Genomic DNA, 18,595 nt, shown 5'->3' with positions numbered 1-18,595 from the left:
AAGAAGTAATAAAGCTCAAAGTTATTAATTGTTATGAACAAAAACTCTACGAGTCATCCAATTAATTGATTAATATCATAGTATATTATGTTCTGATCATCAAAATCTAATTATATTTACATTAAATGTAACATCTAATCATTCGTACAAAAACATCCTATTAAAAATCCTCATACACTTAGGGTTGCCAAATCTCCTTACTTTCAGCTTGTAAAAAATCTACGGGAACATCACTCAATCAACTTTCGAAATAACCACAGATTAAAATATTCATAACAATTTTTTGGTTTAATATTTTATACGTTAGTGTTCCTTCGTTCATTGAGTCGAGATGGCTCAGTGGTTAGAATGCGTGCATCTTGACCGATGATTTCGGGTTCAAACCCAGGCAAGCACCACTATACACATGTGCTTAATTTGTGATATTTATAATTATAATAATTCACTCGTGCTCTCCGATAAAGGAAAACATCGTGAGGAAACTTGCATGTGTCTAATTTCATCGAAATTCTGCCACATGTGCATTGTAACAGCTTGGTGGAATATGTTCCAAACCCTCTCCTTGATGGGAGAAAAGGCTTTAGCCCAGCAGTGGGAAATTTACAGGCTCTTACTGTTACTGTACTGTTCATTGGAATGAAGATCTTTTACACAGCTTACAGTAAAATGAAAGCCAGAAATCATAAGGAAAAAGTCTTACGCCCCTCCAAGCGTCCTTTTCTTTCCTTTCTATTATATACGGTTTTATGTAATGTTATATAAACATATTTTTTGTAATTGTTTAAATTCACACGAGATTTTAATAACAATATTATTTCTTGTCATTTAATTATTACGAAACTATGTTAATTTATGGCATTGTGTTTTTCATTTAATACTTTATATATATACAGCTGAAATTATGCAATTGTAGTATCCGAATTTATTATATATAACAGTACACAACCCTACAATGAGTTAACAAACCCAACATCAAAGGTTTGTACTTTTTGTCTCACAGGATTCGAACCAAGGTCCTGTCAATGTGACTCGTTTGACATTTCGCGGCCGGTTCCAATGCAATAATAAGTAATTTGTTTGATGTGCCAAAATAAGCTTTGTACCTTTAACATAACAACCAAAATCTCTTATCAATATTTACAAAAAGAGATTGATTCCAATGGTTCTATACAATTATTAAAAGACAGAACTATCTACCTACTATTGGCCTCTGCAAAATTAAAATATATGGGGCAGCTATCACCTCACGAAATAATGTAGATTATCGGCAAGAAACCGTAGTTAATCCTTTTCAAATCAAGCCTTAAGAAACAACCCATACTGAAATTTTGAGTAAGTAAGTACCTTATAGGCTATGTTATATATCCAATAAAAGATGGCCTTCAGGAATTGCTTTAACCATCTAAAAGCTCCGAGCTGGATATGCACTTGGCACCCTTTGATATAACCAGAACTGGGAAGATCCAAGACGACTCTTAGAAAATATGGGACAATCTTTTTTTATAGGTAGCGAGCGTAATTGAAGCGAATCGCGAACCGACTCTTAAGACAGGTAGAAAGTACTGAGTGTTTGTAGGACGGGAGACACATCTCGGCGCTCCCCCAAAATTTGGCGGACTGGACCATCGCGCCTCTCCTCGCCTCGCCACTGGCAATCCTCAACACGGATCGTAAAAATTGCCAATGAATGAACAGCAATAACTTAATCCCATACATATTATTTATATAGATTATGTATATATTATTTCAAAATACACGAAAAAAAAAACAGCAATAAAACATGATGTTTAGTAAAAATGTATAATATAAAACGCCAAAATGTTTAATGTAAAATGTAAAAAAAGGCACGGGCATCTGCAAGTCTGTGGATGTTGTAAACTAAATAAAAAAATAATAATAATCATATACATAGAATCAATAATCTATATTACATGTATGTGAATGCGTTTACATCTATTGCATCGATGAGAAGTCGATGTAATTGCTATTGTTACGAGTTTCGTTTCGCATGTACTTAATTTAATTCGAATCAACTTGGGAATTTAATTTACACGCTACCGTTTTATTGTTTAATCAAAAATCTTATTACAATAAAACAAAAAAGCAATCCAAGGTATTACGTAGTCTGTTTATTTATTTGTTAACTTAATTAAAAATAAACATGGTCTTGAAATAAGCCATGGCTGCAGACCCCGAGATCTTGGCCTAATAAAAATATATTCGATCTTTTATCAAGTAAAAAATAAATATTGCATGTATTCTACATATATCTCTCTTACTCTATGGGTGAAAATTGCGTTATAATTTATTGTAAAGTTAAAAAGACCTAACCGTACCGCAGGAAACGACTTTGTTTTATACTATTTCTAATGTCAAAGATTACTAATCAAAGCAAATCAAGTTAACAATAATAACTCATTCTAATAACGTTTTTTGAATGGATTTAATACAGAGTTCCGCGTTCCTTGACCGATGCCCACGCCACCTGTAGGCTGCGCCTGCGCCGCTGACTAACACTTACAACATAATATGAATGCCAAATTTGAATTACGACATCAATTAAACTGTTTTGGTTACGCAAAATTTCATCCCAAATACAGCGAATTTATATTCTGCTGGTACACTATATGGCTGTTATTTATAGATTTTATGGAATATGGTTATTTTTAATTACAATCGAATTGAACTATAAAAGCAGCGAAGTCATCAATTAGCGAGACGTTTTAATTAAAAAGTTTTTTTTAAATAATGCAAGTCATAGACAACTGTAAAAGAAAGAACAAAAGAAATTACCGTGTGAAAATAAATTTTAAAAACGACTGCTTTTTTACATTCGGATTTATATTATAGAATTTAAAAAAAAATGTAATCATCATAATGATTGTCTTTGAAAGGAATGAAATTCATAAAAAATGAGACATCTTAGAATTAAATACTAGAACCTTCTCATAAAACTTCAAACACTACCTTAATTATTATGTTCTTACTATTTTCTAAAAAAACAAAAAACAATACATAATACTTTGACATTTCTGTTTATACATTTAACAATAAGCTTCTATGCATACGTACGGCGAGACCTGAATTATTTTATACAAGTGTATGACCACAAAATTCCGAGTACCGCTAAATAATACGACATTCACAAACAGCCTTCGCGGTAGAGTTTATGTAAACTGCGTTAGAAGTCACGAATGTTATATTTAAAACTACAACAAATTTATAAATATAGTATACAGATTAATATCATTTTACAAAGGATTTCTTACACATGATTGACAATATAATGAGCTATACTGAACGTTGATATTCGTATAGGTTTTGAATATTTATGCAATCACAAATTCATTCCTCTCCTAATACCTAGTTTAGTCGTTTTTAGGCGTATTTGTGTAACGAGTAACTAACTGTTAGTCAGCTGCAAGAGTCAGTCTGCAGTCAGTTTAAAAATCGAACAATTTAGCATAATTTTGACGTAACACTTTTTTTAAATTACCCTGCAAAATAGAAGAACATTCTTGTCAAAAGTATAACGCTCGTATGTCAAAAAGGTGATCTATCTCATTTAAATTTAAGAATAATTTATTTAAACAACGGTTTATATAACATTACATGACTATCACTTGACTTTAATGTTTAGGTATATGAAGTACTATTCAGTCACGAAGGTACGAACCTTTGCGTTAAAAAAAACTTTCAAATATAACCTATTTTTTTGCTATCCTTACTATAGATCGTCTCACACACACTAAGACATCTTGAAAGCACGCATAACTCACTCATACTAATGAATGCCAATCATAATAATTTAACGTGGAGGGGCGAGCTTTCGTGGGCGAATAGATCTTTACCAAAGATGTATTCTTTTATAGCTTCTTTAACTCTAGATAATTAGCATAATAGTTTATAATAAATGTTTTATAACTTTCATTTTGGCGACAAAATAAAAAATCATTAGTCAGTAAGTTGGAAAAATAATTGCATAAAATACAAGATAAAAGCGATCGTATATTGAATTTTTTAGTTATGAAATGAAACAGGTCTAACAAAACCCTATCAAAGTGATGTAAACAATGAATTTCATTAATGACTTAATCTTGCCCTAATTGTGAAATATTGTGTTTTGAGATGTTTATTACTCAATCTGCTGGAACACCTCGAAAATTCTAATTAAATTGGATGTAAATATAAGTCAATTATCTCACTAAAAAATTTACGGAGCTATTATGTAAAGAAAATATAAAGGGCTGAATTGAGATATATTTTAGCGTTTTGTTATACAGAAATACTTAACAAATTTATATATTATCATGAAGGGTCACAGAAGTCGTGTCGTGAGGTATAAAAGTCATATAACTGTAATGACGGCCGTCGGGAACGGTATAGCACGGCTTGTGCCGCTTACTAACGTCACCGTGGATAGATGTCTGTAACAAAAGCTTTTATAGTAAGATGCGGGAGTGTTATCTTAAACAATCATATCATAAAGCAGATAACTTCAATATGTTTCATCTGATAACTTTTTGACATATTTATATTAAACGTATTGATTTAAAAAAAAAAAAAAACAATACCCGCGCTCCATATATTATCAAAAAAAAAAAAGTAAAGTATTATTTATATACGTACTTATGAATCGTCAGGTGGTGGTTACTGAAATTGTTATTCTTCACTTATCCATCCAACATTAAAGAAAAAAACAAAAGTTGTTTCAATTAAATACTTTTTTTAAATTTTTTTCGCATTTATTCATGGCCAACGGATATTGAATAACATAAGTGTCAATATGAATAAAAAAATGTACTAATCAAGTGACTTTTAAAATAATTTAACTTTTTTAAAACCATTCAGTTTATTTTTTATAATTTTTATATTTAGGTTATGAGCGCAATCATACCGTTGTTTTCTTGTTTTGTCCGATTTTTCAATGGAATTGTACCTGCCGTGGTCACGAAACGACTGAATAAAGGAATAATAGCGGTCAAAATCCGAATTGAATACTTATATTTTTAGAAAAAGTATAAGATAACGCGAAACTCCAAAGGCAAAAAAACACCTAAAATTATTAGATTATCTGTATATATACAGGAGAAGACTTTTTTTAAGCAATATAATCACTTGTACCTAATTAGGCGTTGAGCAAACTGCAACACCGCTTACTCATTAATGTTTCATCGCTAAACGACAACACTTAATATTATTGTGTTTCGGTTTGAAAAGTTAGGATGCCAGTGTAACTACAAACAGAATCTTAACATCTTAAGTCATATTTGTCATTTGCATTGGTGATATAAATACTTGAATTTAAAATGATTATATTAATATCCCACAGGCTCCAGCGGTAATGTCAATGCGTTGGTGACATAACGCCCATTTGCGCGTATTAAAAATCACCTATACAAGCCACAATACTTTACCAATCAATATTATAGATTTCTAATTAAAATCAGCATGTGTATACGTGTGCTAGATCTAAGAAAACATATAGAAAGTTCGTGAAAGATTTGCCATATGAGAATATAGTTACAAAAAAGCAAAAACAATGCATTATACAGTAGATACAGTAGACATCGCATCAGTCCGGATCTATTGTTGTACTTATTACATGAGAGTGTTACGGTTATAAAACGTTATATTTTCGCTTTCTTCTCGTTATGAATGGATATTTTAATTCATGATTTCAATTAAATATTTATTTACCTTTTTACAAAAAAAAAAAATTACGTCATATATTTTATAAATTAAGAATGTAGACATTTAAATCTTTTTTTTTATTTCGCTTTGGTGTCTAATGTCATCTGTCTTTTAATAAAGATTAAATATCTTTTTTTAGTATCTAGTTTAATATTAAATAAAACCATTATAAAAAATTACACATTGAAAATTACACTGATGCCTGATTATATTATCTTATTTCCTTTACTGGTTGATGTCTTACTACAAACATATAAACTTTTACATGCATATTAATAGATTATATAGTCACAGCATATACATATTTTAAAGTTCATGGTAATAAAATATTAATAATTATAATATCTATATGCAGTTTATTTTCACATTGCAAATGATTATTTAATCTGTGTATGTTATTATGGATCTAAGGTTACCTCATAACTTAATTTTATTTGCTTAAATATTCCAAAGAGTAGAGGTAGATATTCTATTGAAATCAAAACCATAAAAAATAGTAATCGTAGATAATAAAATTACCATCTTATTAAAAATTGTTTCTTTATTAGTTATTACGTGCTTTGATTAATCAGATTGAAACTTATTATAATAAATGTATAATAACATATCATCCGTAGCAATTATAGTAAAAACTATCTCTTGAAACAAATATGCATCAAGTTGTGTTAATGCTAAACACTGGTCAGTAGCGAGTTAGAATCTTTGCGGAAGTAGAACGAGTTAAACTAGTTCTAAGCGAGCGATTAGATAACCGTAGGAACGAAGATTTTATAACCTTCACTTAGAAAACACTTATTACGTGGCTGGAAAGGTTTTTTAAAAGCAGTACACAGTATTGACCCTGACCACATATATAACATACACAGTGAGTATCGTGTTTCGTGGTATATTAAATTAGAATAATATTGTTAAACGCGTCGCGGGATATGTCGCGTGTGTCACGAAAGCGGCGGGAAAAATCATTCATCCAACTGTCACTAATTACGTTTTTTGACAGCTTCCGAATTTATGTTTAATTTATTCCTTCGCCTACTTGCAATTATATAAAAAATAAAAATCTGTAACGAGATAAGAGGTTGTTTATGAAACTTACATTTTTTGAAGAAATTATAGTATTAGTAATTATATATATTGTCACTTTCTTATGTAAAATTCTTTAAATTAATCTCAAGATTTTTTATGATTTTGTAATTTATATATGATTTTATATGACTTATTTGGGCCTTTCGTACCTTCTTTCCTCTCTCTAGAATTAATTATTTGTTAAATTGTAACAATTGAGTAAATTGCATTCAAGAATCTTATTTAATTTTATGCACTGCGACTGGACCTCTTCAAACTGAGATCATAACTAGCCAGTATCAAAATTGGCTTACGCTAATAATAATATATAGGATTATGCTAGCAACTAACTGTCGACGGGAGTACATTTTCATACATACATTTTCTAACAACATAAAAGAAAAAAGAACAGTTTATATTTATAATCAGAACTCGCTATACAAAACCTGCATTCAATCTTATTTCCTCTAACATCACTTTTAATTGGCGTTATTTATATAATTACGTATTATTTAAAGTAGTTTGAAATTAAATCCGTTTCAAGCTATTAAGCTCTACACAAAACAATGTTTTAGTAATAATTAAAAGGGTAGATACAGTAGAACAATGACAAAAAAAGTAAAGCTACAAAAAAAATTTGGTTTAAGGCGAGTGCCTTTTAAAAAGCAGTATGTATATATTAAAAATTTACATAATGTGTCCTATTACGTAACGCCTTGGTAATTCATAGCGTGGGTGATTGACAGGTAACACACATGTGTATGTAACACATTGTGATTCTTATTTCTATGTACATAAAAGCTAAATTGCAATGAAAAGATTATGTGTTCTTTCGTTCATATCAAGTTAGAAACGGAGGCGGTTTAAACATTTACAAGTTAGAGAAATCAATACAGAGCTTTCTTTTTGCATCAATAAAATTTATTGTAAAACTTGATTAAGTACTAATTTCTTTTCAAGGTGTAATTTAACTATGACTATAAAATATATATTTTTTTAAAATAAATTGAAAAACAGGATCAATAAAAATAAAGCTAATTTTAAAACGGTAGGTGTTTATTCTGTTTATTATTAAAGCATAGATTTAACTTCAGTAAAACAATATGACTCCAAAGAATGTATTAATTCTTGACAGAAAAATTGACAGCTGTGAATGAAATATTACTTTAGATTATTACTAAAAAATATGATCTATCTTTTTCTTATATCTTATATCGAACTTGCGTCGAACATAACCGTGTCATGGTCGTGACATAACGATTGACACGCGTGACTACCTCATGCAGCAAAAACGAATTTCTTGTTCCAAAATTGTAATGGATAATATGTAGTCATTATAATAAAGCCTAACTAATGTCTGGATTTTGTAAATTGATAATAATTTAAAAATATTAATACCCAATATCTGTTTTTTGCCACCAAAATATTAAAATTAATATGTAGTAATAAGAAAAAAATGGATTTATTGTTAGTGGCAATATTATTATTAAAAGTTAGAATGTATAGCTAAATAAATAAAAATGCACTTAGTTGTTGAAATGTATTATATTCACTTACAAAACATAGAAAATGGCGGACAGACACGTACTTATATGATTTAATAACAATTACGACATTGAAATAAATTATTAAAATTAAAACATATATTACACACAATATACAAACAAATCTTTTTATGAGAATTGTTTAGTAATCATACATTCTTTTTATTTATACTCTACTATGTAGTTAAATAAAATTAAATGCATTCAAAATAATCTCCATCAGAGGGTTTTAATAATAATTTTACACATCCTGTCCCGGCCTATTAGGCTGCAAATTCTTATGTCTTAGTCATTTCAAGTTTTCGGGTTCTTCTTTTAAGAAATTCTCGATAGGAAGTTTTCGGAAGTTGGGAATATCCTTTGGTCCTTTGCCTAACACTCCTCTATTTTGTCGGATTGCTAAAGTAACCTGTGTTTATACACATTATAAACTCGCGTATGTGATGGCTATTCTCCATTAATAACGGCTGTAATAGCCAAAAATGGTGCAAAAATCATGCGACTGTCATACCGCTTTTTTTTCGAGTACTTAGTTACGTTTTGTGCATAATTTTCCCGAGAACATCGTTGCTAATTTATATTTAAAAAATATAAAAACACAGGCGCGTTAAACATTCTTAAATTTTATAGCAGTAGTTAAAAAACTTTTCCGACCTATTTTTTAGCGAATTTTAAATCTAAATTAAATGAATGAGCGACAAATAGTTCTATATATGGCTAACCTTTTCTACCTTACAAGTTTTAAAACTAGAAGGTAGAAACACATAAAGTTTGAAAAACATGTAGTTGACTTCACTTTAATACAAAACTTATTAATTAAGTATATCTATCAGAAATACTATCGTACGTTATATTAATTGTAGAATAACTTAATCTATTCTTATGCTAATCTAGCTCTTTATGACTGCTAATTAACATATTCTATTAAAATGTCACAAAAAATGAACTAATATCTTTTTTATTTTTTCAAATAGTAACATTGTATTTAAAGAAATGCTTTTTACTTGATTACAGGGAACATCAAATCAGCAAAGTTAAAAAAACTTTTATAAAAAATAACTTATGAGGACAGAATAAATAAACTCATATAAAACAAGAATGCATGTCATACACTTCATACACCTATCTTCTATTACACTCGAAACAGTTGAAATAAGTCATACTCCTTAAGATTCACTAGCCCTGTATGTCCGTTTATCATGCAGTAGTATTCTGATCCCATGATGTAGGATAACACTAGGATCCCAACTAGGCCACCCAAAGGCGTTGACTTTGGTAACAAAATTCCTGTTGTTATAATCAGTCCAACATAGGTCATGTACCTTAAAAATTAAAGTTATTATTAGAAATGGATGAATTGAAATTTTAATATTATTCATAAAATTGTGAAATACATATATTGGAAGTACTTAAATATATATGAAATAAATAATAAATAGAATTATAAAAAAATAAAAATAATGAATTTAATTTTAAGGAATAAATTACAATTCCTTAGTAACATGAATACTATTATGTAGCTCAAGCAATATATTATTTTAGTTTAATTCTCTGAAAGTTTATTTTTGGTTTGTTCATTTGAAAGTAATGAGAAAATTTACAATTTTTGGTTATCATTGGTTTTCTTCACAACCTTTTCTTTTCTCAGAAAAAATCTTTGTTTAAATAGTATAATAATATATTAGATATTAAAAGCTACAAATTAAGAGTTGATTTACATAATCTGTTTAACAAGCAAATGAAAGATAAATGGTATTATGATTTATGCAACTAAATAATAAAATTTCTTTCATATTAGTTTAAGGGTAGTTCAGAAATGAAAATGACTGAAATGTTAATTTTTGTAGATATGTTAGTGATAGACCCTCCACCCAAAATTGAATTATTAATAAGTTACCTATATTTAAACAATGATCACACTCAAGCTTACAATTCTTCTTTTCTGTAAGAAATTATAAATTATTTAAAACAAAATCATAAATATAAAACTCCATTTAAATCTTACTGTTATTACCTGGCACTTGTCAATCTCTGTGATTGTTCCTCTTGTTCTACATCAGATATACAAACTTCGTCTTTCAACAAATACCCTTTCGCACATTTTACGCATGTATCTGGTCCATCTCCATAACAGCCTTTGCATGATTTATCACAGTCAACGCATGCATATGATCCCATAGAATTTAAACAGAACTGATCCTCCTTACATATTTTATCATTTCTACATTCATTGATATCAACACAGCCTTCTTTGGGATCAAGAAGGTATCCCGGTTTGCAAGCTACACAGTCTCTCTGTGTTGCCTGTCGACAACCTCCTAAACAGGATCTGTGACATTGAAAACATTTCTTAACCTTTGTATCTTCTAGTTCCAATTCGAAATAACCAGAAGCGCATCGTTCACAGTTGGTGCCGGTGTATTCTGGGTTACATAAACATGTTCCATTGCCTTTCCTTGTTCCATCTCCTCGACACTTTCCATTACCACTGCAGAGATTATCATGATCTCCGATGCAAGGCATGCAATCTTTGCCATAATGATGCTTTGGACAGCATACTTGCAGTTTCTCTATACAAATATAAGTAAATAAATCAGTTGATTCATCAGGGTCTTGAGCCCACCATTCCTCTATGAATTCTTCAGCTTGTTCAGCCATGTGGTGACACTGAACTGAATATTTAGACACCTCTTTGCAAATACTTTCTTGTATATCAACTAATCGAATTTCACTACGCTTGTACGACTTTTTTAATTTTTCTTCTTCCCAAGCAGCATCGCCTCCCTCGTATTTCCCTCTGGAGGTTCTCTCTAGACCATTCTTGAATGAATCGATAAATAGTCTGCAAGATTGGCACTCACCAATAGACTTCGATGGTGTCAGGACACCAGGATTAATTGTTGGAGGTTGCACACTACACGAAATGGAAGAAATGCCGACTAATAAAGTACATAATTCATACAGTATCCGCTGTTTTATTTCCATTTTGCACCAACCCTAAAAAATAATAAATCACATTTAAGTCGCCGAAACCTGTACTTTAATTGAAAAAAAAAAATACAAAAAGTACTGGAAACGAACCGAATAATTATTCCACTTTAAAAATCGAACTTAGACTAACGAGTACAATACGATATCAATACAAGCTTAAGTACGTAAAAAAAATTTGTTATAAATGTGATTATTTAATAAATCTTCTTTAATAAAGATATAAGAACTGACGTGTTGTAATTCTACTCGCTATTCGCTAATTCGGTAATTCGCTATTCATTCTGACAGCCCCGCAAGTCAGCGTCAGCTGTATAGTCGATTTGACACTCGCCACTCAAGGTTAGACTAAAGCACGCTCCGTTCCACGCAAAAATATCCACTTATAACGGTTATATATTAATGTTATGTATAATTTGCTTTTGTCAAAATTTTACGCCATAATCATATATTTTTGGCTAGTTATAGAATAATTTAATATTTTATAATAATAGCATTTTTAAATACATAAAATGTTATACTTATAAAAGAATATTTACCTAAAGTTAGCTTTATAACTGTGATGGTACTGTGATAAATCATGAGAAAAATCAAAGAAAAATTGTTTGTGACAATAAAATTCATTATATGTATATATTTTTTAAAGTCTATAGTATTACTAAAAACAAATATTGTTTTGCAACAGTCATAGCAATTATTGACCACTTGTTTCCATTTAATATGAATAATATTCCAAAATGATCGCCTACGCCGCGCCTACGTAGTTCAGTATCCAAATTTGATCGTTTTTTTTTATTATTTCAATTTTTTAAATAATTGATATAATATAAAATGACCGCTAACACTGCATTTTATAAAAATTCTATAATTGTTAAACGAGGCTGATTTTGCTACAGTATTAAGTACCAATTATTATTTTTTATAACTTTGCGTCTATAAAACTAGGTAATCAGTTATAATAATAATGCTATCGCGTTATATGTATGACTCATACCATATGAGTAAATATAAGATTTATGTCATGACAAAAATAGAAATTTAATTATCAAATATGAGATGTTCGCATTAATAACTAAAATAAAAAAGTGTACGATATCGTTATAAAAATTACATATAACATCCAATCTGCCTATCTCGGTCCCTCACAATATCTGTAGGGCGTGACCGAAATGAAAAATGATCGATAATGTACGATACGAATCGTACAATCGATTTAGTATTGTGCGAATGATGAATAAAAGCACTATCATCAGTCTTTTATCAGCAATCGATTTTTAAATGACTTTTGCATAATTTAAGTAAGGTGATGTTTACCGAATGCATTTGATATTTCAGCAGTACATCATTAATATTAATGTTACCAGTATAATAAATTGTTCGTTTTTCCATTTAATTTACCTACTTTCTTTCAGCTAATTATACAATAAAATAAATTATAATGATATCAAATGTTAATTATTTTCTAAGCGTAAATTTTTTAAATATTTTGTACATGAAATACAAAATCAATACATATTATACATTCGTAATGTATTTTAAGCAATTAATATAGACATATTAATCCAATGGTTGACAGGTCATTATAAATAGAAGGATCGAAGTTTACTTTTATAGGCAGACTTTAATAGATTACTTTTGGATAAACCTTATATTTTCACCTGTCCTATAGAGTGTCCTAGGGAGAGATAAGATATAACTCATTCTAGGGATACTACAACGTTGTTTTGCCTTATGTTTGTCTTAAGTTATCCAAATCATAAACGCGTCGCATAATGATCAATCGTGATCGACATATTTTTTATGTATTAAATATTAATACGTGTAGAGTAAACTCTGTACCTTTTTAAGCATTACTTGCTCGGAGTAGTGTAACATTTTACATATTTAAAGTTCTTAAAAGGATAAGTGTTACAAATCAGCTTATACTTCTACGGGTGTCAAGTCTAATTTTATTAGCATTGAATTAAGGTCGACAATTAGACGAATATAAAGCTAGAAATAACACATGTGAGTATATACTTGTACATATACATATTACATTGAACTAACACCGTCAACAGCAATAAAAGGTCTAGGAAATGAAAAGAGAACAATATTACGATTCCAAGTCTTGACAAAGAACTTTACAAACGTGTACCTACATAATTACGTCGACTGCACACTTGCATAACTTCCTACTTTCACCGCAACAAAGAGTTTGAGCATTTATTTTTCTATACCGGTCATCTTGAGAACAAAGCTTATTTTGAACATTCTCAATAATACACTTTATTCCTATGTAGTTATTGTTAAATGAAGTAATACTGTTCTTAATTTAAAAATTTTAAATTAATAAACACGCTAGAAGAGAATGAAAGAAAGAGAAAATGTTGTATGCATTCAATACAGATTATAAAATTAAAAAATAAAACGAATAATAAAATTAGTAAACAAGGACTCGTTGCTTAAATTTACTAGTTAATAAAATCCAAACGTATTCCCGTGCATAAAAATACACGTGAAATAAAAATCTAAAAATATAAAAAAATATTAAATATAAACTGTATAAATTATCATAAAGTAAACGCAAGAGACGTGCGCAAACAAGCGTGATATTGAGCAAAAAATACTTCATAAGTAGATGCGCGAAGCGTACTATTGTATTTAATACGATTAACCATTACTTACAAATAAAATAGTAAAAGTCCGAGTACGCATGCCGCGAAGATTCACCACGCTTTCCAACTACGTACATAAGCATCGGCTCAGTGTAATTTGTGTAAGACGACCCATACTATTTCTATCACTGTGTTCGACACAACACATTGTGTAAAAGGATAGGGTTAACCGCGCAGTTTATTCGCTTCATTTAAAATGCGGTGTTATAATACAAAAAATAAAATAAAAACATACAGATCCATTTCGATCCATAACCTATAATTCGAATTTTACGTGTTTTCATTTACACTTTAATTTGTGTTAATAAGCTTTGTTTCTGTTTTTCGAAGTTTAAAAATTTAATAGTCAATATAGTTAAATAAAAAAATATATATTTGTCCTCTAACTAGAATGTAAATGTGTAATGTAAATGTTTAATCTGTGTTCTCGTTTTGCCGCCAAGATTCTGTTTTTCTATGTATGTGTGTTCTATGTAAATCCGGTAGCTATAACGGTAAATAAGAACTTTATTTATAGCGTATGAAAACTATTATTTATTTTGTGTAATTTAGTAACAATCAGTATATTAAAATGACAAAAACAACAAACACTTTCAGTCTCTATTTACGATAATCACGTATTTGCTGTTCATATGAAAATAATAATCCTTTTAGTATGTCACTATTAGTAAGTACTTTGTGTCAATATCCATAGTCATACCTTATTAATGTAATATGTAAAATTAAGAAAATAAATATTGATATTAAAAAAAATATGATGTCAAACAGTATGATCTTAGCTTTATATTGTAAACGATTTTTTGAAATAAGTCCATAATAGCCACGCGTGAAGTCAGTGAGAAAAATGTAATACAAGTGTTGCTGTTTACATTCTCGAATGTTTATTTATAAACTTAGTAAGAAAGTGGTATTTTGATAGAAAAAAATAATAAGGTGCTTAACATTGCGAGATTGTAATTAAAGCAGGACTGTGTTTACCAACTGTTTAGTCGTTACTTTTATATTATGCAAGACAAGACGCTGATGTACCATTTAGATAAATTACTCCACACGCTACATAATATAAATAAAAATTAAAGCTTGTTTTCGCATTTCCCTTAGATTACAGCAACAACAACAGCAGCCTATAAATTTCTCACTGCTGAGCTAAGAGATCCTCTTCCTTTGGGGAGAAGGTTTTGGAACATATTCCGCGCTGTTCCAATGCGGGTTAGTGGATAATACATGTAGCAGAATTTCTAAGAAATTTGGCACATGCAGGTTTTCTCACGATATTTTCCACCACCGAGTACGAGATGAATTATAAACACAAATTGAGCACATGAATAGTCAGTGGGCACGCAACCATCGCTTAAGATGCACGGATTCTAACCACTGGGCCATCTCGACTCATTAGATTAGACTTGTTTGAAAATTGATTGAATGATATGTTGTATCACACGTCTGAATAAAAGATTATAATTAGAAACACACATACATATTGTTGAACACCTTTATCTCAGGAGCCTAATAAGATTTGAATCAGTGTTTGCGTTTTTTTCGCGAATATCATAGATCATATTCAAGATCTCGCCAATGATATCGCGTCAATTCAATGTCAAAGTCGTTTATTTGTCTTGTCTATGGTCGCTCCATAGATTAAAAATCAAGTAAGTATGAGTTGCAACTTTTATAGGCAATCAAAAAAAAGAATTTAAAGCATTCACCGGGACGCAATTAAAATCTTTGACCCACGAGTTTAATCTTTAATCAGTTATTAATTACCCATCAGGTAAGTCGTAAAAGATGATAATGCGTTTTGGGAGACTGTTTTTAATTTTCTTTCATCGAGAACTATTTATACCGTTGATGCTTATTTTTTTTTTATTTAGTATTTTTACTTGGACATGGAGCGACCCTTTAAATAATTTATGGCGCGGCTGTTGACTATGCTTATGTCATATTAATACGAAGGATGTCGTAATCTGTAATTTTATTATCTTAAATTAATTTATTTCACATATAATTTTTACAAAATATATAATAATGATTTATGACTTTCAATTTAAGGCACAATGTTATTTTAAACATACATTTCTGTAGAGTTAAGTACATTTGGAATAGAATTAAATTGTAATTCATGTTGTTTATAAAAATAAATACGATTGAAGAAATTTCGTTTAAAATATTCTTAAGTCTATAAAAAAAACTTTGCTAAAACGAACGAAACATCAAACGTATTCGAATAAAAAATTCTGACCAGAAATCTTTATATCAAAACGAGTTAATGTACGAACCTCGTAAGGACAAACAACTTGGTGACTTGAGTCAGTGCATGACGTCAACATAATACCAACCGGACAAGGCCTTGTCACAAACCTGCGATTGATCGAGAGACGAAATTTTCATTCTATAATATCACAAACTACGACTCCATTCGGATGAAGTAGGTACATTTGAAGTCCGCCATGTCATGACATATCATGACATAAGGTGTTTTTATTTGAACATCTTTAGTGTATAAATTAATCTCCTATTTCAACTAAACTTTTAAACATAAATAAACTAGCATAGAAAGAAAAACAAGTGTTTTTAATACTTTTTTTTTTAAATATTCAAAATCGGTTCACGCTTCACACAAAAAACTACTGTAAAATTGAAGATACCATTTTTTTTGCAGCTGTCAAGTGATAATTTTACGCTACATTTAAAGAGAATGTGTCGACAGTAATTCACCGCTATATTCAGTCAAAATATATTTGTCAGTCGCCTGCTAAGCTCGAGATTGAACAATAATATCAATATTGTAATCTGCCATTTTTATGCTTAATCGAGAAAATTAGCTAGTCAATAAAATGTAAAGGCTAATTCACTAATGATTGAAACAAAAAAAAATACTAAGTTTAACACATATTAAGACACTTTATCACAGATTATAACGACATATTCTGACTTTTATTTCAATAAACATTATTTTTACGAGCGACGAGTATCTTAATCTAGTATAATACAAAGCACAATAAAATACGATAGTTATAGCGCACAAGTGCCGTAAAATGGAACGGGATTACAATTCCCGCCACTACAACTTTCAAAATGCATGAAGGTAACGATAAAATTTCAACCTAAGGTCTGCTAAATGGAATATAATTGTAGACGTTAAATTTATACATACTTATTTGAGAACCAATACTTACTTAAAATATTATGCTATTTATATATTAAATATATATGTGTTTGAAATATGTAGTTACTAAAGCCAAAGACACCTTTATACAGAAAAAAATATCTTCCCGCCATCTTTATCATAAATATTTTACGTAAAATTTAAGCGACGTGTTCAAAGATATGTTCACGCTTTCTTTGTTTAGCTTACTTATTTTTTATAAACATAAATTAATATCTTAGCTAACTAAAATTATATTCATGACTTGACTGAAACAATATTGTTAAAATAATCGATTTGTTGTATTCTGTTAAAGTTTATTATCAATTATAGCTACAATTGTCGCTTAAAGCGCGTTGAATTTCTTCCGACGCCGCGCCGATTCCTAATGTCATCTGACAAATGTTTAACAATCTTAATGGAAAATTAATGAAAATAAATTGAAAACTTAACGTAAAGTATATAAACTCGTGCGATTCAATTTCCCAACAACAAACAAAACATTGTATCTTGGTCTATAATTTTCGAAGCATTCAATTAAGCCTAAATAAAAAAATATAATGTTTCCCTCCTACTCGGACGCGGTATAATGATTAATGACAAATCTAGTTTTTGAATCGTGTAAAAACTCATAAGCCATGAGTGTACGAACTACGAAAGGGTCTATTAGGTTTTTGTCGTGTTATATTAAATCGCGAACTGTTGAAGTTGGAACTAATAACTGAGTCACGTACAGACATACATCCTGCGAGCGTCGCTACGACTATAAAAAACCACGGCTAATCATCGGTCATCGCTCCCTATTTCTTACGTAAAAATCTACACTTCTCTATTCATATTTTTTATCTGTTTATTTGGACTCAAACGTCTTAATACAATAGCCGACAAAAAAATATGCGTGAGATTGTGGGTTCTTGAAAATTTATTTCGCTAAGCGCCACGGCTCATATTATTTTTTCTAAAACATTGAATAATACATAACAAGTGTACGAACTACGAAGCATTGTGATAAGATCAATACATTATTTTTGGATTTAGGTTACTGACTAAAGTTATGATATAATAAAAAATTAAAACAATAAATTCGATTAATATATAGATAAATAAGAAATAAACAGTGTACAACAATATTTTTTAAGGTTATTTTATTTTATTTAATAAATTGAAAAACTTACAAATGTATCTTCAATTTTATTTTCGACGTTGATATTTTAAGTCGACATCAATCAAGACGTAAAAAGTCAAGCGCAAAAAAAATAATACACAGAAGAAATAGCAAACCCAAGAAACTTGTATTTCTGGTACAATAAAATAAAAGGACCTTACATCAAAATCGATATAAAATTCCGTAACTTTACGACATAACAGTACGCGCAGACCCAGGGTGTAAATCGTTTGTATAATTGGCTTTAAATACTGGTCGGTTCTTCCATTTCTCGTTTATGTACACAAGTGTTTCCGATACCGTCGTATTGCCTAATTCGGTACGGTGCCGAAGCCGGTAA

At 29.8% G+C, this 18,595-nt stretch overlaps 2 protein-coding genes across 6 annotated transcripts in view; both read right to left on the bottom strand.

Moving 5' to 3' along the window:
- LOC124542637 overlaps window positions 1-18,595 on the bottom strand; it is an 83,236-nt gene that overhangs the window by 59,879 nt on the left and 4,762 nt on the right. The window lies entirely within an intron of this gene.
- LOC124542661 (cysteine-rich with EGF-like domain protein 2) lies at window positions 8,285-11,594 on the bottom strand. Of its 2 annotated transcripts, XM_047120591.1 has the most exons (4): window positions 11,382-11,592; window positions 10,315-11,297; window positions 10,198-10,242; window positions 8,285-9,622 (listed from the first exon to the last, which is right to left on the bottom strand). In XM_047120591.1, exons 2-3 carry the CDS (start codon window positions 11,283-11,285, stop codon window positions 10,227-10,229), a joined length of 987 nt encoding a protein of 328 aa, XP_046976547.1. In that variant the 5' UTR covers window positions 11,286-11,297; window positions 11,382-11,592; the 3' UTR covers window positions 8,285-9,622; window positions 10,198-10,226. The 2 variants fall into 2 exon arrangements, with proteins under 2 accessions (XP_046976547.1, XP_046976544.1); XM_047120588.1 differs by lacking the exon at window positions 10,198-10,242 and having other exon boundaries at window positions 11,382-11,594.

The sequence above is a fragment of the Vanessa cardui genome, chromosome 2 (assembly GCF_905220365.1).
Source record: "Vanessa cardui chromosome 2, ilVanCard2.1, whole genome shotgun sequence".
NCBI classification, from domain to species: Eukaryota; Metazoa; Arthropoda; class Insecta; order Lepidoptera; family Nymphalidae; genus Vanessa; species Vanessa cardui.
Note: the sequence above shows the minus strand (reverse complement) of the source record. Positions and strands in the feature narration are given on the sequence as shown.

Bases quoted from the DNA above. Each gene is read 5' to 3' on its own strand.
- LOC124542661 (XM_047120588.1), bottom strand. From the start codon at position 11,285: ATGGAAATAAAACAGCGGATACTGTATGAATTATGTACTTTATTAGTC. The intron at 9,623-10,314 runs GTAATAACAGTA...TTAATTTTTAAG, and splicing joins CAGAGATTGACAAGTGCCAG to GTACATGACCTATGTTGGAC.